The sequence below is a fragment of the Aureococcus anophagefferens genome (assembly GCF_000186865.1).
Source record: "Aureococcus anophagefferens unplaced genomic scaffold AURANscaffold_3, whole genome shotgun sequence".
Classification (NCBI taxonomy): domain Eukaryota; class Pelagophyceae; order Pelagomonadales; family Pelagomonadaceae; genus Aureococcus; species Aureococcus anophagefferens.
In genome coordinates, this window is record NW_008705563.1 from 1061957 (window position 1) to 1083101 (window position 21145).

The following is a 21145-nucleotide window of genomic DNA, read 5'->3' on the forward strand; positions in this document are numbered from 1 at the left end:
AATCTCACCACACCTCGAACGGGGAGCCGTCGCGCCGGAAGGAGAGCTGGACCTTGCCCGCCTCGAAGAGCTGGGTGGCCGCGGCGTTGAAGACGGCGTCGGGCGCCTCGTCCTTGGTCCAGCCGTGCTCGCGGAGGTACTTGATGACCTTCTTGAAGCCCGCGGGGAGCCAGTCCATCGCGCGGAGCGCGAGGATGATGTCGCGCTTCAGCTTCGACTCGAGGGGCTCCGCGCCGTCGTCGTCGGGCCCGACGGCGTAGGACGCCACGTCGAAGGAGAAGCCCGAGAGCGTGTCGACGTAGGTGCTCTGGCCGTCGCGGAGCAGGCGCTTCTTCAGGTGGTCGACCTGGTCGTCGTCGTCGTCGTCGTCGTCCGCCGCGGGCGGCGGCGGCGCGGCCTCGACGACGACCGCCGCCGCGGCCGCGGCCGCGGGCGGCGGCCGCGGGCTGTCGTCCTCGGGCGCGTCGGCCTCGGCGACGTCGGCCAGCGGCTCGAAGGCGTAGACCTGGGGGTGCTCGATGCGGTACTCGATCTGCTCCACGTACTTCGTCGGAAACCCGTTCGCGACCATGATGAGCCCCCCGAACAGCAGCTCGAGCTCGTCGATGGGGAGGCAGATGAGGTGCGCCGCGAGGAGGTCGGGCCGGCTCTTCATGATGGACTCGACGAGGAAGGGCCGGTACCAGCCGTCGAGCTCCTCGAGCGACTCCGGGTCGCCGTCGCCGTCGGACGCGATGGGCGCGAGGAGCACCTCCTTGATGACGGCGACCTGGAGCCGCCGCGACAGCTCGGGCCCGCCGCCGTAGAGCACGGCCTCGGACGCGTCGCGCTCGAGCTCGACGGCCTCGGCCATGGCCGCCTGCCGCGACTCGCGCGACGACCCGACGCCGAGCGCCGCGGACCGCTCGAGGGCCTCCAAGGCGGCCGTCACGGGCGGCGGCGGCGCGGCTTTTTTGTGCTTCGGCGGCGCCGCGGCCTCGGGCGCCGCCGCGGCGGCGGCGGGCGCCGCGGCCGCGTTCTCGAAGAAGGCCGCGCGCGCCGCGGACCGCATCTGCGCCTTGGCCAGGGGGCTCGGCGCGTCGCGCTGGCCCTTGCTCGGCCGCCGCTTCGAGAAGGGCGAGCTCGGCTGGGAATTCTTCGTCGGCACGCCGAGGTAGAGCGCGTTCGTCAGCGACGGGCCCGCCGCGAGCGGCGGCGGCCGCGCGCGGCCCGGGAGGCTCTCCTCCGCGCGCGCGCGCTTCGCCTCGTCCCGGAGGCGCTTCTTCTCCGCCTTGCGCGCGGCCCGGCGCTCCGCGCGGCGCCGCTCCTTCGCCTCGTCGACGACGGCGTCGCCCGACGCGTCGCCGTCGCTCGACGCGTCGTCGTCGTCCTCCGCGTCGTCGTCGTCCTCCTCCTCGTCCGCGGCGGCGTCCGCGGCGGCCGGCGCCTCGGCCGTCGCCCCCGCGGCCTCGGCCGTCGCCTCCGCGTCCTCCGCGGCCTCGAGCTGCGCGTTGGCGAACAGGGCCTCGACGCGGCTCAGCCCCGCGGGCCCGCCCATGAGCAACCGCGGATCCGCCGCGAGCTCGGCGTCAATCGCCGCCGGGTCCGAGCACCGCGACCGCAGGTACTGGATGCGCGCGCGGATGCCCGCGGCCCCGGCGGCCTTCTCCTCGTCCGTGCGCTCGCGCTGGGCGCCGTCGTGGCGCAGGTCGTCGACGATGGCGTCCAAATGGTGCGCCGCGGTCTTGGCGTCGTCGCCGCCGCGGCCGACGGCGCCGACCAGACTCTCCCGCGCGCGCGACGCGCGGCCGCCCGCGGCGTCGACGAGCACGGCGAGGGCCGACGCGGGCGTCTTCGCGGCGCGGACGTCGCGCGCGCCGGGCCAGAGCGCGCGGCTCGCCGTCTTCGCCCAGCCCCGGCCGAACTTGCCGATCTTCGCCGCGTCGAACGCGGCCTTGGTCCGCTTCTGCGCCCGCTTCGCGCGCGCGCGCGCCTTGACCATGGTCGGCGCCACGCGGAAGGCCGTCTGGATGCGGTCCGACGCCGTCTCGCGCTTCCGGCGCAGCTTCCGCGCGCGGCGCCGCGCGGGCGCGAACGCCTTACTCCCGGACCGCGCGGACTTGCCCGCGCCGCGGTACCAGTCCGCCAGCGCGGCCTGCGACTCGCGCTCGGCGGGCGTGTGGTCCGTGCGCAGCGCGGACCGCGGGCACCAGCGCGCGTGGAGCTGGAGCAGCTCGCGGCGCCGGCTCTTGACGACGGCGTCGTTCTTCCCCGCGCGCAGCGCGTCCAGCAAATTCCGCAGCACGCGTTCGACCTCGACGTCGCCGGGCTCCGTGACGGCCCGGAGCTCCTCGAGGGCCGACGCGCAGGTCGCGTCGAGCTGGGGCCCCTTCTGCCGCTTCCGGCCGCCCGTCGCGGCGCCGCGGCCGTAGTCCGCGCGGCGCGTCGCCTTGGCCGCGTCGCGCCTCCGCCGCGCGCGGAGCGCGTCCTCGCGCGCGCGCTTGAGGGACGCCTCCGTCTCCCGATAGAGCGCGCCGCTGGACCCGTAGACCTGGTGGAACTCGTCGAGCTGGCCGCCCGGCCCCTTGAGCCACGTCGCGACGACTTTCACGTGCTTGTGCCTGGGCAGGCAAAGAGTGATTCAACGTCGCTTCAACGTAAGTGTTTTGCGTGCGAACGTTCCAAGAAAAGTGTTCGCGCTTCGAGAGCGCTCCGAGGGATGATCGCTCGTCCAAGAATCAGCCGAAACGAGTGGACGTCGGCCGAGATAGGAGCCTTTGAAGTTGGGAATGTCGCACTCTTTTCCTGCCCTGGCTTGTGCCGGCCGCGGACCGCGGCGAGGTCGCCGAGCTCCGCGCGCGCGGGCCCGTCGACCAAGACGCCGCCGGGCGTCGCGCGGCCCGCGAGCTCGTGGCAGAGCCGCGCGGCGACGGCGACGCAGGCGCCCGTCGTCGCGCCGGGCGCCGCGACGAGCTCGCCCGCGGCGATGCCGAAGCCCGTCGCCGCGACGTCCACGAGCGCCTGGGCGACGAACTTGTCGAGGGCGGCCTTGGCGTCGAGGGCCGCCAACAGCCCCGCCGCGACGCTGTCGAAGACGTAGAGCGCGTCCGAGCCCGGCGCGCGTTCGCCGCCGCCGCAGCCGAGCGCGGTCTGGAGCACGGCGACGGCGCGGCGCCGCTGGACGAAGAGCCGCGCGGAGCCCGCCTCCCGGGCGAGCTTCGCGTCAAACGCCAACGTGGCCATGACCACGGTCTTCCGGTCGCCCCGGAGGGGCGCGGGCCTCGACCCCTCGGCCCACCGCGTCTCCGGCAGGAACGTCCACGCGAACCCCGACTGCGCGAAGAGGCCCAACGGCGGCGCCACGGCCTCGCCGTCCAGGCGCTGCTTCGCCGCGGCGGAGACGGCGATGCCCGCGTCGCCGAGGAGCTCGAGCTCGTCCGCGACGACCGCGAGGGCGGCCGAGTGCGGCCGGCCCTCGGCGCCCGCCTCGACCGCGACGGCCTCCCCGGTCCAGTGGAGCGCGGCGCGCGTGGGCCGCGCCCCCGTGACGCGCGCCGCGAGCTCCAGGGCGCCGCCGACGGTGCGGAAGACGGCCCGGCACGCGTCCGCCTCCCAGTGCGCGAAGAGCGGCGCCTCCGCGTCGCCCGCGTCCGCGGCGCGCCGGATCTCCGCGACGACGGCGCAGGCCTCGCCGCAGCCCGACCGCAGCGCGTCGCTCACGGCCTTCTTCGCGTCCAGCCGCAACACGCAGCAGGGCTCGCCCAACACCGCCGCGAACCACTCGGACCCGTGCGCCGCGACCTCGAGCTCCGCCTGGGCAGGACAAGGGTGATTCAACGTCGCTTCAACGTGAGTGTTCCGCGCGCGCGCGTTACAAAAGAAACATCCACGCTTCGAGACCGTTCCGAGAGATGATCGCTCGTCCAAAAATCAGCCGAAACGAGTGGAAAATGGCCGAGATATGAGCCTTTGAAGTTGGGAATTTCGCACCCTTTTGCTGCCCTGAGCTCCGCGGCGTCCTCGACGCCGTCGTCGTCGTCGTCGTCGTCGTCGTCCCGGCCACGGTGGCCGCCGCTCGCCCCGCCGCTCCCGAGGCGCCGCAGGAGCCGCGGCGCGAGGTCCAGCGCGGAGCCGCGCCACGGGTGGTGGTGGAAGTACGCCGAGTAGTCGTCCGCGCGCGGCGGCCTCGGGCCCCGGCCGCTGTCCTTGCCGCCCGCGGACCTGCTCTTCCGCTTGCCCTTGCGCCCGGACTCGCGCGCGCTCGTCCGCTCGACGAAGAGGGAGAAGGCCTCGTCGCGCCGGTCCGGCTCGTCGGCGGGCAGGGCCAGCGCCGGCAGCTGCAGCTTCGACGGCGACGGCTCCGCCTCGGGCGCGACGAGCTGGCGGCCGCTCTCGAGCCGCGGCAGGAGCGGGCCGGGGTGCTTCGGGGGCCTGGACGCCATGTCGTTGGGGCTGGGTTTATATGCGCCGCATCGTTGGCAAGGTTCAAGGTCTAGGATACTTGACGTACAACGTTGTGATTTGTCCAGTGCGGGGGCAGCCGAGCATGGGCGCCGTCGCGTGGGCGCTGGCCGCGTGGCTCGCGGCGTCGGCGCGGGGCGGGGACGAGCCGCTGCTCCGGGGCGAGGCGGCGCAGCGGGGGCCGCTGCGGATCGAGCTCCACCATCCGGACCTCGACTTCAAGCACTTCACGGAGCCCGGCTGGTCCGACGACGGCTTCTTCTGGCCGCCGGACCACGACCCGCGGCGCTTCCCCCACCTGAACCTGACGGAGCGGCGGCGGCGCCTCGAGGAGAACAAGTGCCAGGACCCGGACGGCGTCTGCTGCAGCCTCTGCAAGAACGACCTCGTCTACTGCAGCAAGCTCGCGGGCTACCTCGTCGAGGACACGTACTACCCGTCCGTCGCGTCGGTGACGGGCTCCTGCGACGACATCGACAAGCGCGCGGGCCTCCTCGACGTCTTCGGGCCGTCGAAGACCTTCCGGGACAACGAGGACTGCCGCGAGATCGTCCGCGAGTACGTCTGCCTCTGGTGGTCCACGGAGTCGTCGGCCTACGAGAACAACTGCAAGGAGAAGGGCGCCGTGCTCGTGCCCCCCTGCCGGTCCTACTGCACCCAGGTCTCCATCCAGTGCGCCAACAACCTCGAGTACGCGGACCTCTGCAAGAAGATCGCCTGCCCGCCGACGGACGAGTTCTGCACGCCGGGCCGCTACGACGTCGGCACGGGCTTCGCCTGCAGCGTCTACCGCTACAACACGCCCGCCAAGTCCGGCGCGAGGGCCGGGCCGCGACCGCCCGCGGCCGCGCTGCTCGCGGCCGCGGCGGTCGCGTGGCGCGTCGTCGCGCCATGACACGTAAGCAGCGGCGAGCGATGCGAGTGGAACTTAGGAGCGGGCGTCGCGCGGAAGCGCGGCGCCGCGCGCTTCGACGGCGGCGCCCGCCGCCGCCGCGCGCGGCCGCGCTTAGGCGTCCTCGTCGTCGTCGCCGCGCTTCGCCTGGCGCTTGTCGGCGAGCAGGCCCTCCTTGAACTCCTAAAAGGGGACGCGCGGGTTCGTGTCGCCGTCGCCGTCGCGCGGGGCGCGGAGCGGCGTGGCTGCGCAGCGGCGATGCGGCAAACGGGAGGACGCGGGGAAACGCGCGCGCTGGAGGAGGAAGTGGTGGTCGAGCTTCTGGCGCTGCTTCGTGGTGATCTTGCCCGTGCGCTCGTGGCGGTCCATGATCTCCTGGACGCGCGGGGGAACGACTCCGAGACCCAGCTTGCCCATGGTAGACGTCGAGTGCCGAAATGAAAAGCGAGGAGCGCCTCGCCAACAAGCGGGGCAGCGTCCAGGCGGCATCATCAATCAGGCCGACGCTGAAGATTGGCCGGCGCCGCATTGTCCCGATGGAGCTCTCCTCGAGAGCGCCGGCGTGATGTGGCGCCCCCCGCGGCGCCTCGGTGCGCTGCTGGTCGTCGTCGGGCTGGAGGCGCACAGCCCGACGCCGGCGCCGACGGCGGGCTGCCTCTACGGCTCGTCGGACTGGTACGGCGGCTCCGCGGGCGAGGACTGCACGACGGTCTGCGGCAACGTCGGGCTCACGTGCTCGACGTCCGAGCTCGTGGCGCGGAACGACGAGGTCGACAGCGCCGCCGAGGTCGAGGCCCTCGTGGCGTCCATCTACGGCGAGACCTGCGCGTCCAACGTCGAGGCGACGAACATCGCGCCGCCGTACGCCAAGACGAACGGCGACTGCGCGTACAAGGACCCCTCGGGCAACTTCGACTGCACCCAGGACGGCGTCGGCAACAAGCGCCGCCTCTGCGTCTGCTGCGTCGCCGCGCCGACGCCGCGGCCGACCGTGAGCTGCCAGAGCGGCACCGTCTCGTTCACGACGTTCGTCATCACGACGACGGCGAACGCCGCGCGGTCCGTGGACACGGCGGACGTCGACGGCGACGGCGACCTGGATCCCATCGTGGCGTCGTTCCGGGACAACATGGTCGCCTGGTACGAGAACGACGGGTCTCAGTCGTTTGCGGAGCGCATCGTCGCGACCGCGTCCGGCGCGTCGTCCGCGGTGGCCGCGGACGTCGACGGCGACGGCGACGTGGACCTCGCGTCGACGTCCGTCAAGGACGACACGGTCGCGTGGTACGAGAACGACGGGTCCCAGTCGTTCACGGAGAAAATCGTCACGGCGCTCGCGGACGCGGCGTGGATGGTCGTCGCCGACGACGTCGACGGCGACGGCGACGTGGACCTCCTCTCGGCCTCGGAGACCGAGAACACGATCGCGTGGTACGAGAACGACGGCTCCGCGTCCCTGACGCGGCGCGTCATCACCTCGACGGCGACGAACGCCCGCTCGGTCTTCGCGGCCGACGTCGACGGCGACGGCGACGTCGACGCGCTCGGCAGGGCAGGACAAGAGAGCGAAATTCCAAACTTCAAAGCCTCATATCTCGGCCGTTTTCCACTCGTTTTGGCTGATTTTTGGACGAGCGATCATCTCTCGGAACGGTCTCGAAGCGTAGATGCTTTTTTCGGGACGCGCGCGCGCGGAACACTCACGTTGAAGCGACGTTGAATCTCTCTTGGCCTGCCCAGGTGCTCGGCACCGCGTCCGCGATCGACGTCGTGGCCTGGTACGAGAACGACGGGTCCCAGTCCTTCACGGAGCGCGTCGTCGACGCCAGCGCCAACGGCCCCTACAATTCCGCGGCGATGGACGTCGACGGCGACGGCGACGTCGACTTCGTCACCGCGCTCTGCGCCGGCGACGAGGGCGTCTGGCACGAGAACGACGGGTCGCAGTCCTTCGCGACGCGCGTCTTCGCGACGTCGCAGGACTGCCTGCGGTCCGTGCTCCCCTACGACATCGACGGCGACGGCGACGTCGACGTCGCCGTCGCCGTCGAGAACGACGACACCGTCGCCTGGTACGAGAACGACGGCTCGCAGTCGTTCACGGAGCGCGTGCTCACGACGACCGCCGCGGGCGCCGCCTGGGTCAACGCGGCGGACCTGGACAGCGACGGCGACGTCGACCTCCTCTCGACGGCGATCACCGACGACACCGTCGCCTGGTACGAGAACGGCTGCGTCGCGAACCCGTCGCCGACGCCCCGGCCGACGGCGGCGACGGGCGCGAGCTTCGCCGAGCGCGTCGTCTCGACGCTCGCGGACGAGGCCTACGCCGTCTTCGCCGTCGACGTCGACGGCGACGGCGACGTCGACGTCGTCGCGGCGGGCTACGCCGACGACACGGTCGCGTGGTACGAGAACGACGGCTCGGAGTCCTTCGCGGAGCGCGTCGTCACGACGATGGCGGAGAACGCCGCCTCGGTCTTCGCCGTCGACGTCGACGGCGACGGCGACGTGGATGTTTTGTCGGGGTCCTACCTCGACGACACGGTCGCGTGGTACGAGAACGACGGCTCCGAGTCGTTCACCGAACGCATCATCACGACGGCGGTGAACCAACCCTGGTCCGTCTACGCGATCGACGTCGACGGCGACGGCGACGTGGACCCGCTGGCGGCGTACCGCGGCGCCAACGTGGTCGCCTGGTACGAGAACGACGGCTCGGAATCGTTCGCGCAGCGCGTCGTCTCGGACACCGCGAACGGCGCCCGGTCCGTCTTCCCCGTCGACGTCGACGGCGACGCCGACGTCGACTTGTTCTCCGGGGACTACTCGGAGGACACGGTCGCCTGGTACGAGAACGACGGCTCCCAGTCCCCCACGGGGCGCGTCATCACGACGCTGGCGGACGGCATCAGAACGGTCTTCGCGATCGACGTCGACGGCGACGGCGACGTCGACGCGCTGTCGGCGTCCGAGCGCGACGACACGGTCGCGTGGTACGAGAACGACGGGTCAGAGTCCTTCACCGAGCGCGTCCTCACGACGACGGCGGACTACGCCGTATCCGTCTTCGCGATCGACGTCGACGGCGACGGCGACGCGGACGTCCTGTCGGCGGCGTCCGTCGACGACACGGTCGCGTGGTACGAGAACGACGGGTCCCAGTCCTTCACGGCGGACGTCGTCACGGCGACGGCGGACGGCGCCAACGCCGTCTTCGCGACGGACGTCGACGGCGACGGCGACGTCGACGTTCTGTCGGCGTCGACCGACGACGACACGGTCGCGTGGTACGAGAATCAGACGCCCAGCCCGACGCCCCGGCCGACGGTGCCCGCGCCGACGCCCCGGCCCACGGTCCTCTGCGCGAGCGCGACCTTCTCCGAGCGCGTGCTGACGACGCTCGCGGACGCCGCCCAGTCCGTCTTCGCCGTCGACGTCGACGGCGACGGCGACGTCGACGTCGTCTCGGGGGCCTACTCCGACGGCGACGTCTCGTGGTGGGAAAACGACGGGTCCCAGTCCTTCGCGGAGCGCGTCGTCGACTCCGCCGGAGTCTACGCGGCTTACGCGTCCGACGTCGACGGCGACGGCGACGTCGACGTCCTTGCCGCGTGCAAGGAGTGCGACACGGGCGCCTGGTACGAGAACGACGGCTCCCAGTCCTTCACCAAGCGCGTCTTCTCCGACGCGCGACGGCGCGCGCCGCGGACCCGTCGCGGCCGCCGCCCTCCGTCTTCCGGGCCAGGGCCGCGCGGCTCATCCGCACCATGTCCATGAAGGTCGCGCGCGTCGCGCCCGTCGCGTCGCCCCTGCCGGCGTCGCGGTCCCTCGGCGCGCCCGCGCGCGTCCGGCTCCGCCGCGCGTCGGCCGAGGCCGTCGAGGCCGTCGCGGTCGAGGTCCAGGAGACGCTCCGCTCCTACGCGTCCCGCGGCGACCTCCACTCGCGCGCGCTCGACGTCTACGAGCACCTCGACCGCCTCGAGGACCGCGACGGCGAGGCCGCGGCCGCCGCCAAGGCCGGCGGCGGCAAGTTCGACAAGATGAAGGTCCGCTTCATCGCGTCCGCGAAGCAGCAGATGAAGCTCGGCGCCCGCGAGATCCGCCGGAGCATGATGAGCTGAGCCGCCCCCAATTAGAAGAATTCCGAACCATCGAATTCCGAGAAAACCAAACACACACGCCCCCGACGACGGGAGCCGCGCTACCCAACCCACCCCGGGGTATCGAGCGCGCGCCGCCCACCGGTGCAATTCGACGTAACTCGCATGCTACCTAGACGCAGCAGGGCGGGTCGACGTCGCAGCGGAACTCGCATGCTACCTAGACGCAGCGGGAGTAGCATGCTACCCGACGCAGCGGGAGTGCACCATTAGTCGCCCGCGCAGCGGCGCGGGTCGAGGTCGCAGAGGCGCGGGTCGAGCGCCGCGCCGCGCGTCGGGCCGGTCGCGTCGAAGAAGCCGACGGCGTCGAGCATGGCGTAGTCCGCGGCGTAGGCGCCGCGCACGCGCGCGAGCAGCGCGCCGTCGGCGTAGGCCTCGGTGAACGCGTCCTTCGCCTTCGCCGCGTGCGCCGCGGCGTCCGCGAAGATGGGCGTCTGACTTCGATGCTCGCCCCAGCCCTTGCGGCCGTACGCGTCCCAGGCGCCGAGGCGCCGGAGGAGCGCCTCGGCGTCGGCCGCGAGGCGCTCGAAGGACCCGATGAAGTCGTAGCGATGGAGCAGCAGGTCGTTGTTGCCTACGAAGTTCTCGTTCGAAATCGCGCGACGCTCGCGACGCCGGTCGCGGACACAAGAACCGCTGCGGCCGCCAGTGCGGGTTCGTCCAGGGATGGAGGCCCGTCGGCGACCCGCGCGTCGCGTTCGAGCCGTCGGCGACGGCGTCGACGAAGTCCGCGAAGGTCATGGACTCGCGGCCGAACTCGCGCAGCGCGTACCGCTTGTTCGCGACGACGCCCGCGCGGAACTTGTCGCGGTACGCGGAGAGGAGCCGCGCGGCGGGGTCCCGGAAGAAGACGGCCCAGGTCCAGTTGCCGTCGTCGAGGCAGCGCCGCGCGTCGCGCGCCTTGAGGCGGCTGAAGAGCGGCGCGTCGCGGCGGAAGTGCGGGTCGCGGCGCCACCGCGCGTCGTCGCCGAGGCGGTGCACGAGCTTGATGAGCTCCGTGCTCGCGACCTTGGGGATGGCGCAGAGCACGAGCCGGAAGCGCTCGTTCACGAGCAGGTGGTGCGCGAAGGACTTGCGCAGCGCGGTGGTGAGGGGCGGGAACCGCGTTTGTGGGTTCGGTACCGCCGCCGTCTCGCCGCCGCTCGGCTGCAGCTGCGGCGCTGCCACCGTCTCGCCGCCGCCGCTCTGCCGCGCCGCCAGGAGCGCGCAGGCGAGCGCAGCGACGACCAACGAGCGCCGCAGCCGCGACGCGCGGCATTTCATCGGCCCATGCTGCCCCCTTCAAAGCCGTTTTGTTGACGTTCAATCGGGCAGCTATGGGGCTGCGCGCGTTTTAGCATCTCGTTTTAGCTAGGTAGCAGCGCGCTTTCGACGATGGACTGCCGCGCATCGACGGTCGCAGCCGCGATGCGCGGTCCTCTGTCCATGGCCGACGTCGAGGCCTTTCAGCGCGACGGCGTCGTGGTCCTGCGCCGCGCCTTCGACCCGGCGCCGTACGCCGGCGCCGCGGTCGACGAACTGAATTGGAACATGGAGCAGGAGCCGGGGAAGCGGCGCTACCATCTCATCCGCGCCGGCAGCGCGCGCTTCGACGTGAAGCGGGAGTGCCCGCGCGTCCACGCGGCCGTCGCCCAACTCGTCGGCGGCGACGCGCGCCTCGCGGCGCCGCTCCGCGGCTTCCGCGCCTGCGTGGCGCGCACGGCGGGCGGCGAGGAGACCAAGGAGGAGGACCACCGCGATTGGCACGTCGACGGCTGGCACGAGCCGCACTCGCGGCGGTCCGGCGCCGTCGGCCTCGTCGTCTTCTGGCTGCTGACGGACGCGCCGCCCGGCGCCGGCGGCACGGAGTTCGCCCTCGGGTCGCACCGGGCCGTCGCGCGCCTGCTGGAGCAGGGCGACCTGCCGGCGCGCGCGCTCCACGGCTTTGACGCCGTCGGCGACGAGCGCGAGCTCGTGCCCGCGCTCCTGCGCCGCGCGGAGACGCGCTCGCTCGTCGGCGCGGCCGGCGACGTCGCGCTCGCCTCTCCCCTGCTGCTCCACCGCGGCGGCGCGAACGCGCTCCCGGGGCACGCGCGCGTCCTCGCGATCTCGTGCTGCCCGGTGGACGAGCTGCGGCCGGGCGGCCGCGCGCCCGTCGAGGCGAGCCTCGCGCCGCGGCGCGCGCGATGCGCCGTGTCTTAGGGGGCATTCAGAGAAATGCGTGATTTTTATGGTTCTTCTACGCGGAACTCCTTTTTGCATCGCGCTCCTTTGGGCGCGGGGTTGCCGCAGCACTTGCAGCGTGCGACTCGGCTCGACTCGGACTCGGAGTCAGTGCCAGTGTCAGAGTCTAGGTATGTATCGCAGGTCATCGTCACCGGCATTCTCTGGGAGAGATTTGGCTGGCGGCACATCCAATGATAGAGCGCGCGATGCGGCTCCGCTGGCCCGTCGCTAGGTATACCTTGCCAAAGGAGCCCGCCGCTTTCTGCGACGTGGCGACAATATCGTGGAAACAAACAATACCCGGGATCCGTGCGTCCAGCAGAGTCGCATTCAGGAAACATTACCCGAAGTAAAAATTCAGGGTAAAAAGGCCTTTTGGTGCATCGACCGACACCGAAGACCTGGTGTGAAGCTGGGCACAGATCACAGCTCATCATTTCTCGCGCGTGCCTATCAAACCATCGCATGTAGCCATGGCTAATCAGCTCCTCCCTGTCCATCGCATCGCGCTCCTTCGCTTCGCGCTTCCGCTCCTCAATCTCCCGCTTCTTCAGTAGCGACTCGAGCGCGAAGTCGGACAGGAGCAAACCAGGGAAGTCGCGCGCCAGCACGGCCTCAGGGAGGACGTCGACGAAGCTCTCCTCGATCGCCGTGCGGCAAGTGAACATGCGCAGCTCTTTCCCGTAGCGAGCGTCGACACGTCGGAAGAGCGTCGCGCGGTCGTCGACGGGGAGGGCCTTCGCGAGTCGCGCGAGCAGGCGCGCGGCTCCCGCCCGGACGAGCTGCGTCCGGTCGTTCTCAAACGCGGCCAGGAGCGCGTCCTGCGCCTCGCGTCCGATGACTTGAATGCACGAGCGCAGCGCCACGAGGCGTTTCTGCGGCTTCTTCGCCGCGACCCGGCTGAGAAGTGCGCGCTTGCCGAGAGAGTAGAGCGGCGACGCCGCTGCATTGCTGCTGAGCAGACGCAGCGCCGAGATGTCTGCCGCGGCCAGGAACTCGGCGACGCGCTCTATGCCGCGTCCGAAGGTGAGCAATTGGACCGCCATCGCGCCGATGGATTCGCGTGCTGAACAAGACGTTGAGCTCAACTTGAAATGAGCTTTCCCAGCGACGCCTAGAGCGGCTTCCAAGCGACGCCTTCAATTATCCCTCATGCCTCCGGCGCGGGATCCGAAGGGGGCTCCGCCGCGGGCTCCGAAGGAGCCTCCGCCGCGGGCTCCGAAGGAGCCTCCGCCGCCGCCTTCCGCGCCCGGTGCGCCTGGAAGATGCGGTCGACCGTCTCCTCGAAGGCGATGTCGGCGACGAAGCCCAGGTCCGCGATGGCCTCGGCCTGGCCGAGGCGGTCGGGCCAGAGCGCCGCGAAGGCCGCCGCGGCCGGGTCGAGGGCGACGGTGTGCGAGAAGCCCGGCGCGAGCGTCGCCAGATGCGCGAAGAGCTCGGACGCCGCGAAGGAGAAGCCCGCGAGCGCGTAGCCCGCCTCCGGGTTCGTCAGGCGCTCCCGCGGCGCGTCCATGAGCGCCAGGAGCCCCGCGACGAGGTCGTCGGCGTGGATCATGGGCAGGCGCGCGTCCACGGGCACGGGGCACGCGAAGGGCGCGCCCTCCGCGGCGCACCGGATCGCGTCGAGCGCGTACTCCGTCGTGCCGCCGCCCCAGGTCGCGTCCTCGTGGAGCACGCCCGGGATCACGGCCCAGCGGCAGTCGAAGCCGTGGGCCGTCGCGTACTCCTTCATGAGCTCGCGGCAGCCCCGCTTCTGGCGGCCGTAGTCGGAGCCGGGGTCTTGCTCGGGGTGCTCCGCGAGCCACCGCGCCGTCGCGTCCTCGCGCGGCGCCGCGCCCCCGAAGGAGCCGATGCTGTCGCTGAAGAGCATGCGGGTGGCCGACGATTCCTCCTTCATGGCGCGGAGGAGCCGCTCCATGCCGCCGACGGTGACGTCGCGCGCGACGGAGGGGTCCCTGGCCGTGTCGACGCTCAGCGGCGCCGCGAGGTTCCACACGGTCGTGAGCGTGGCCTTGTACTTGCGCACGACGGCCCGGATCGTCGCCTCGTCGCGCACGTCGACGCCGAACTCGCAGGTCACCTTGGACGCGAGCGGCTCGTCGAGCGGCGTGCGCCGGAGGGCGCAGACGACGCAGCCGGGCTCGTAGTCCGCGAGCGCGGCGACGAGCCGCCGCCCGATGGCGCCGGCCGCGCCGATGACGAGGATCGTGTGGGGCGCGGGCGGCGGCGGCGGCGGGCGCTGCGTCACGTCCTCGAAGAGCGGCGGCACGGCGGGCGCGCCGTCCTTCCAGGCCTCCATCGTGTAGTTCTCCTCGTCCTGCGCGAACGGCAGCTGGGGCGTCGTCTTCAGGTCATACGCGGGCTCCTGCTGTTTCAACTCGTAGCGCAGGCGCTCCTCAAGGTACTCCGGCGTGTGCATCGTCGCGCGACTTCCGGTCGCACTCGTCGCGCTTCTTCTCGATCCAGCAGTTGAGCTGCGCGCAGGCCGGGATGCCGACGACGAAGGCGACCAGGAACCAGATCCACAGCTCCAGGTTTTTGGGCCGCGCGGCGACGTCGGCGGAGCAGCTCGAGAGCTGCGGCAAACTCGGGTTCAAAAAGCCGTCGATGCCGTTCGCCCTCGGCCGATCGCGTCTGCGTCGACGCCGGTGTGCAAAGTTTGGCCGCGCGCGACGCGCCGCCGCCTCCGGGGACGGACATGCGCATGGTGCCAGAAGAGGTCATGGACCGCCCGCCGACGGACAACGAGGCGGAGATGTCCTACTTTACGGAGTTCACGACCTACTTCGCCTACATGCTCCTCATCGTCGTGGGCCACTTCCGCGACTTCTGGGGCCGCGCGTCGGGCCGCACGCGCTGGAAGACGCTGCTGCCCTCCGGCGCGGGGCGCGCCAAGCTCGCGCCGCTCTTCAAGTCGTGGGAGAACTTCTACACGCGGCGGCTCTACGACCGGATCATCGACGTCTTCAACCGGCCCATCTGCAGCAGCCCGTCGGCGTGGATCACGGTCCAGAGCCGGGCGACGGACCCGGCGACGAAGGAATTGGAGAAGACGGGCAAGACGCAGCGGTGCCTGAACCTCGGGTCCTACAACTACCTCGGCTTCGCGGACGATTGGATGGCGACGTGCGGGCCCCCCGTGCTCCGGACCGTCGACGACTGGCCCATCTCCTGCGGGTCGTCGCGGTCGGACCTGGGGACCACGGCGCTCCACCGCACGCTCGAGGAGCGCGTCGCGGCCTTCGTGGGCAAGGAGGACGCGGTCGTCTTCAACATGGGCTACGGCACGAACAGCACGACGGTGCCGGCGCTCGTCGGCAAGGGCGACCTCGTCGTCTCCGACGAGCTCAACCACGCGTCCATCGTCAACGGCTGCCGCGCGTCCGGCGCTCTGATCCGCTCCTTCAAGCACAACGACGCCGAGGCGCTCGAGGCCGTGCTCCGGGAGGCCGTCTCCATGGGCGCGCCGCGGACGCGGCGGCCCTGGAAGAAGATCCTGGTCATGGTCGAGGGCATCTATTCCATGGAGGGCGAGATCTGCAATCTGAAGGCCATCGCCGCCGTCGCGAAGCGCTACAAGGCCTACCTCTACCTCGACGAGGCGCACTCGATCGGCGCGCTCGGCGCGAACGGCCGCGGCGCGTGCGAGCACTGCGGCGTGGACCCGAAAGACGTCGACATCCTCATGGGCACCTTCACCAAGTCCTTCGGGGGCATGGGCGGCTACGTCGCGGCGTCCAAGGCCGTCGTCGACCACCTGCGCGTCGCGTGCCCGGGCATCCTGAACCACGACGCGATGTCGCCCGCCGTGTGCAAATCAAATCTTCAACCCGACTTCAATGTGTGTGTGTGTGCGGACGTTTCGATGCAAGCACTTCGGCTGTGCTTCGAGAACTCGACGAGAGCAATCGATTCGTCCAAAAATCAGCCGAATCGACTTCGATTTGAGCGAGAGAGAGAGGTTTGAAGTTTTTGCCGGACAGGGCGTTCCACCGGTTGATTTCCACACAGGTCGCCGGTCATGTGCGCGCAGGTGCTCCGGGCCACGGAGATCATCATGGGCGACGGCACGGACCTGGGGGCGTCGAAGATCCAGGACCTCAAGGACAACTCGAACTACTTCCGCAAGGAGCTCGTCAACGCGGGGCTCCACGTCTACGGCGACTACGACAGCCCCATCATCCCCGTGCTCCTCTACAACCCGACGAAGATCGCCGCCTTCTCCCGCGAGTGCCTCAAGCGCGACCTCGCCGTCGTCGTCGTGGGCTTCCCGGCGACGACGCTCGTGAAATCGCGCGCGCGGTTCTGCGTCTCCGCGGGCCACACGCGCGCGGACCTCGAGGACGCGGTCGCGAAGATCAAGGAGGTCGCGGCCCTCATCAAGATCCAGTACAAGATCACGCCCTTCGGCTAGGGCGCCGCGCCCGCGCGGGATCCTAAAATGTCAACAGTGCTGCTTATTAAAGCAGGGGCCGCCGGCCGCAGTGGCGCGGGGGCTTCGGGGGCGGCGTCGCGGACGGCGACGCGCGGTCGCGGCGGCGCTCGCGGTCGCGGCGCCGCGCCGCGGCCTTGTAGACGCGCGCGGCGGCGTCGCGCTCCGCGCGCGCCGCGTCCGCGGCCGCGTGCTGCAGCGCCTCGTCGCGCGCCGCCGAGGACCGCAGCGACCGCAGGCGCCGCTCGCGCGACTTGCGGCGCTCCGCGGCGTCTTCCACCGCCAGGAGCATGAACTCGATGCACTCGTCGACGGGGTCCTCGTCCTCCTCCCCCCCGGAGCTCGCCGGCGCCGCATCCAGTAAATCCAGGGGCTCGAGGTCCGGGTCGTCGTTGCGCTTCGCGACGTAGAGGGGCCGCAGGTAGATCTCGACGGCGCGGATCAACGAAAGGTCGAAGCGGGCCAGGTGCGCGTTCTTCGCGACGTCGGGCACGAAGACGCCGTGGGACCCGAAGGGCAGGATCAGCAGCATCTGGCCCGGCCCCACCGTCGCGACCTCGCCGACGCGGCGCCGCTCGAGGTCCCGGAGCAGGCCCGCGAGCGCCGCGGGGCCGGAGTTGACGCCGACGTGGTGCGCGTAGAGCCCGACCAGCAGCGGCAGGAAGTGGAAGACGGAGAAGCCCGACACCTGGTTGTAGAGCGTGAAGTGGGGCGGCACGTGGACGTCCTGGTGGTGGGGCGTGCAGTAGCGCGGCTGCTTGAAGATGAGGTAGGCCTTGGGGTTGAGCCGGACGACGTCGCCGTCGTCGTCGAAGTCGAAGAGCGTCTCCGACACGCGGTCGTAGTACTCGTCGAGCAGCCGCACGCCGCTCCGGGGGCCCGACGCGCCGTAGTCCCAGGTCGTGTCCAGCGACCCGTGGCCGCCTTCCCGGTCCCGGAGCCTCCCCGCGACGTCCGATGTGGGAATGGTGGCGTCGCCCTCGCAGACGAACCGGTTCTCCCGCTTCACCTTGAACAGGCTCGTCGCGTCGGGCGAGAGCTTCTCGACCATGCGCGCGACCTCCGTCACCGACACGTCGCGCCCCGTGGCCAGGCCCGCGACGAGCTCGCCGCTCAGGACGACGCCGCTGCCGAGCGACCCGTGGCCGAGCGCCGCGCTCCGCCGCAGCACGTCGTCCAACCCGCGGGTCTCGAACCAGGCGTCGACGATCTCGCTCGCCAGCGCCTCGTTGGCGCTCCAGCGCGTGAGGAAGGCCTCGTCGCGGCGGCCCGACGCGGAGGTCGACTCGCCGTCGCCGCCGTCGCCGGGCGCCTCGCACGTCGCGCGGACCTCCGCGGCCGTCTTCGCGTCGAGCTCGCCGTAGAGCTCGCGGATCCAGGGCGACCGCGGGCAGCGGCACCAGCGCTCCTCGCTCTCCGCCGCGCGCTCGCTCAGGGACCGCAGGAGGGCCTCGAACTGGACGGAAGAGTCGACGCGCGCCACGGGGGCGTGCTTCAGCTTGAAGGTCGCGTCGTAGCCGCCGCCGAGGTCCACCGTGGGGGATCCGGGCGTCTGGGAAGTGCGCGCGGGCGCGCCGCGCTTCTTCTTTCGCTTCCGCCGGTTACCGCCCGCGGCGCCCGCGGCGCCCGCCGCGGCCGACGACGCGGCCGACGAGGCGAACCCCTGGCTCGCGGCGGCGACGGCCGCGCGGTCCCGGGGCCGCCGGCCCACACGAACCACTTCGGCCATGTCGTCGCGTGCCAGTGGCAGAAATGATTGCCCGTGCCCTGCACCGTCGGTTGTATCGGCAGGCATTCGCGGTCGTCGTCTGGGGCTGCTCCGAGACGGCTGTCGCCGCCATGGCGGAGGACGCGACCCTCCTCGAGGGGCGGAAAACGAAGCTCGAGCTGTCCAAGGACGCGACGCTCTGCGGCACGCCGAAACAGCAGCGGAACTTCATCTGGGTCGCGTTCTATGCCTTAGCCATCACATGCGGCCTCGTGCTGCGGCGGGCGTCGATCCTCGAGCGGGAGGCGACGCTGGACGCGGCCATGGACCCGAGCGCCTGGGAGATTAAAGTATTGAACTGCGCGAACCTGCGGTGCCACCTGTCCGTCAAGACGTCCGTCGCGTTCCCGAAAGCCGCGAGCTTCGTCGTGTCGTACTGGCCGCTCGACGCGGCCGAGTACGCGGTCTACTCGCGGGAGCACGAGGTGTCGTCGGCGGCGACGGAGGTCGAGCTCTACCGGTTGCGGCCCCACACGCAGTACGTCGCGCGCGTGCGGCTCAAGGCCGAGGGCTTCGATAAGATCGTGGTGGTCGCGGAGCAGACCTTCGAGTCGAACGCGGTCGGCTGCAACAAGTTCGACAACGGGCCCATGGTGCGCATCGAGGGCGATCCGTCGTTCGAGCTGCTCTTGTTCCCCTACATGGACGGCGAGACGGACTCGTTCCGGGGTTTGGTCGCGGTGGACCGCGCGGGCTACGCGGTGTGGTACTTCAACCGGACGATCTCGGCGCCGGGCGCCCACGTCGAGGCCTTCTCCCAGTTCACGTCCATGCGGGACACGGCCCACTTCTGCGTCAACGACCAGAACACGGTGTCCGTCTTCGTCGCCGACGCGGCGGGCTCCGTCGGGGCTACTTTATTACCGGAGCACGTGTCGAACCGCACGAAGAACGGGACGGCGTTGGAGTCGTGGACCTTCATGGGCCACGAGTGCCGCGCGACGCGCGGCGGGCAGATCGTGACGACGGGCTTCGCGCTCGCGGACGTGGGCTCGCAGAAATTGGAAGTCGAGGACGAGTCGATCCACTACCTCGCGGAGGAGTTCTTCCTGCTGTGGGACCCGTTTGTGGAAGACGAGCCCGTGACGGAGTTGGTCTGGGTCTCGGACTACGTGTCGCTGGAGGACGCGGTGAAGGCGTTGGACGGCGAGGGCGACAACGAGAAGGTCATCATGGAGATCGTCGACGTCGACGGCGCGGTGGCGGCGACGGGGAGCTACCTCATGTACTTCCACGTGTCGTCCGTGTCCCTCGCGCCGGACGAGGATCTGTACGTCGTCACGCTGCGGAACCTGCACACGGTCATCGCGATCAACCGGACGTCTTTGGAGCTCGTGTGGCAGTTCAGCTCCGTGCTCGAGCGCAACGACTTTTCCTTCGCGAGCCCGAGCGACCGCTTCTGGGACCCCCACGACGCCGTGCTCGACACGGTCAACGGCACTCAGCGCCTCTGCTTGATGGACGAGGGCTACTTCCGCGACGCCTGCGAGGAGCAGTCCGAGTCCGTGGACTACTACTGCTACAGCCGCGGCGTCTGCTACGTCCTCGACGCGGCGAGCGGCTCCGCGTCCAAGGCCTACGACTACTCCTTCCCGAACAACGGCGTCCTCTCCAGCCTCCACCTCGAGGCCATGGACGTCTTCAACAAGAACGGCGGCGACGTCGTCCCCGTGCCGGACACGCGCCACATGCTCACGGCCTTCACGTCCGTCTACAAGACGCAGTTCGCCTCCAACTCCTACGCCTTCGAGACCGACGCCGACGGCGGCGAGACCAAGGCCATCATCAAACTCCCCCACATCGAGGACTGGACGTCCGCCTCGGGCGGCACGTCGGGCCTCTACCGCGTCCTGCCCATCACCTCCGTCAACGGCGAGGGCGCCCACGCGCCCGAGGCCTGGCTCTCGCACACGTCATAATTATCGCGTCTCGACTCCGGCGGCGGCGCGCGCGCGCGCGACGTCCGGCATCGCGGCCGGGGCGCGCGCGGAGGCGGCGCGGCGCGAGAAGCGGCTGGCTTCTACCGAGGCCGTTCTGTCGAGCGCGGCGAGCATCCGTCGAGCGCGTCGCCGCGAGTCTCGCGGGGGGCGCGCCCGCGCCGCCGCCGTCACGCGTCGCGCGCGTCGCTATTCTTTCTCCGTCTCGTCCGGCAGTTTCCAGAGGGGCAGGCCGTGCTCCTCGCGCCACTTGTTCGCCTTCTTGTAGTTGATCTTCTTCTTCGGCTTCTCGAGCTCCTCGTTGGCCGCGGCGTCGGTCCACTGCCAGTGGTTGAAGCGGCCCTCGAGGTCCTTCGACGTCTGCACCTGGGGCATCGGCGGGCCCGAGTGCATCGTCGCCATGGCGGCGCGCGGGCTGCTGAGTTTTTTTGAACGGGCTGATCTCCTTACAAAGGCACGGCTTTCAGAAGAAGAGCTGCCTCATCATCATCGGGCTGCCAAGCCGAAGCTGAAGAAACTCGATTCTTGAATGTAGGAATGCCTAGAGATTGCCGCACTGAACTACAGGCTGCCGAGAAAATGGTCGGCTTTCAACAGCCCAAAGCAGAGGTCCGCTGCCAACGCGAACCATCAGCAAGCCGCGACCAGCGAGCACCACCGCAAGGCCACCACCACAGGCCACCACCACCATGCAGCAGCACGCCCTCGCCATCGTCGCCCTGTTCGCCTCGGCCCAGGCGCAGCCCGGCGGCGGCGGCGGCCCTCCGCCCGGCGGCGGCCCGCCCGGCGGCGGCCCGCCCGGCGGCGGCGGCGGCGGCGGCGGCGGCGGCGGCGCCGTCTCGGGCCACGCGGCGCCGCTCGTCGGCGCCGTCGCCTACACGACGGTGGACGTGCTCCCCCACAAGGAGTGGATGAGCTCCGCGCCCGGCCACGCGGGCGAGGAGATCTACGGCCTCTTCGAGGCGGGCTTCGGCGACGCCCAGAGCAACATCCTCGAAGCTTTGGGCTGCAGCGACGGGTCCCTGGGCCACGTCGCCGGCGGCATCGACACGGTCACGGCGGAGTCGATGATCGCGCACCAGTGCGGCATCGAGCTGCCGCGCTTCGACGGCGACGACTACGTGTCGCTCCTCGACCTCTGCGGCGGACACACGCACGAATACCACTTCCACGAGCGCCTGAGCTGCCTCTACGACGTCGACGACGGCCACTCGCCCCAGGTGGCCGTGGGCAACGACGTCGCGGCGACGCCGATCTTCGGCATGTGGGAGGACACGGGCGCGCTGGCCGTCCTCGACGCTTGCGGCG

At 70.9% G+C, this 21145-nt stretch overlaps 6 protein-coding genes across 6 annotated transcripts; 4 read left to right on the forward strand and 2 right to left on the reverse strand.

The window, feature by feature from the left end:
• Window positions 1-4421, reverse strand: AURANDRAFT_70843 (hypothetical protein; the record flags this gene model as incomplete). The annotated part of the gene is made up of 3 exons (XM_009035756.1): window positions 1-2600; window positions 2729-3792; window positions 3921-4421. 3 exons carry the CDS (start codon window positions 4419-4421, stop codon window positions 5-7), a joined length of 4161 nt encoding a protein of 1386 aa, XP_009034004.1.
• Window positions 4422-5897: 1476 nt separating this feature from the next.
• On the forward strand, window positions 5898-9609 carry AURANDRAFT_70844 (hypothetical protein; the record flags this gene model as incomplete). The annotated part of the gene is made up of 3 exons (XM_009035429.1): window positions 5898-6944; window positions 7073-9010; window positions 9115-9609. Coding segments are annotated over 3 exons (3479 nt in total), but the record flags the coding sequence as incomplete, so codon positions are not given.
• Window positions 9610-10902: 1293 nt separating this feature from the next.
• AURANDRAFT_61672 (hypothetical protein) lies at window positions 10903-11676 on the forward strand (the record flags this gene model as incomplete). Its single annotated transcript, XM_009035430.1, has 1 exon — window positions 10903-11676. One exon carries the CDS (start codon window positions 10903-10905, stop codon window positions 11674-11676), a length of 774 nt encoding a protein of 257 aa, XP_009033678.1.
• Window positions 11677-12850: 1174 nt separating this feature from the next.
• Window positions 12851-13618, reverse strand: AURANDRAFT_61673 (hypothetical protein; the record flags this gene model as incomplete). Its single annotated transcript, XM_009035755.1, has 1 exon — window positions 12851-13618. The coding sequence occupies one exon, from the start codon at window positions 13616-13618 to the stop codon at window positions 12851-12853; it is 768 nt and encodes a 255-aa protein (XP_009034003.1).
• An 837-nt stretch (window positions 13619-14455) lies between these two features.
• Window positions 14456-16114, forward strand: AURANDRAFT_20733 (hypothetical protein; the record flags this gene model as incomplete). Its single annotated transcript, XM_009035431.1, has 2 exons — window positions 14456-15498; window positions 15712-16114. 2 exons carry the CDS (start codon window positions 14456-14458, stop codon window positions 16112-16114), a joined length of 1446 nt encoding a protein of 481 aa, XP_009033679.1.
• A 1857-nt stretch (window positions 16115-17971) lies between these two features.
• On the forward strand, window positions 17972-19819 carry AURANDRAFT_61675 (hypothetical protein; the record flags this gene model as incomplete). Its single annotated transcript, XM_009035432.1, has 1 exon — window positions 17972-19819. The coding sequence occupies one exon, from the start codon at window positions 17972-17974 to the stop codon at window positions 19817-19819; it is 1848 nt and encodes a 615-aa protein (XP_009033680.1).
• Between the last annotated feature and the right edge of the window lie 1326 nt (window positions 19820-21145).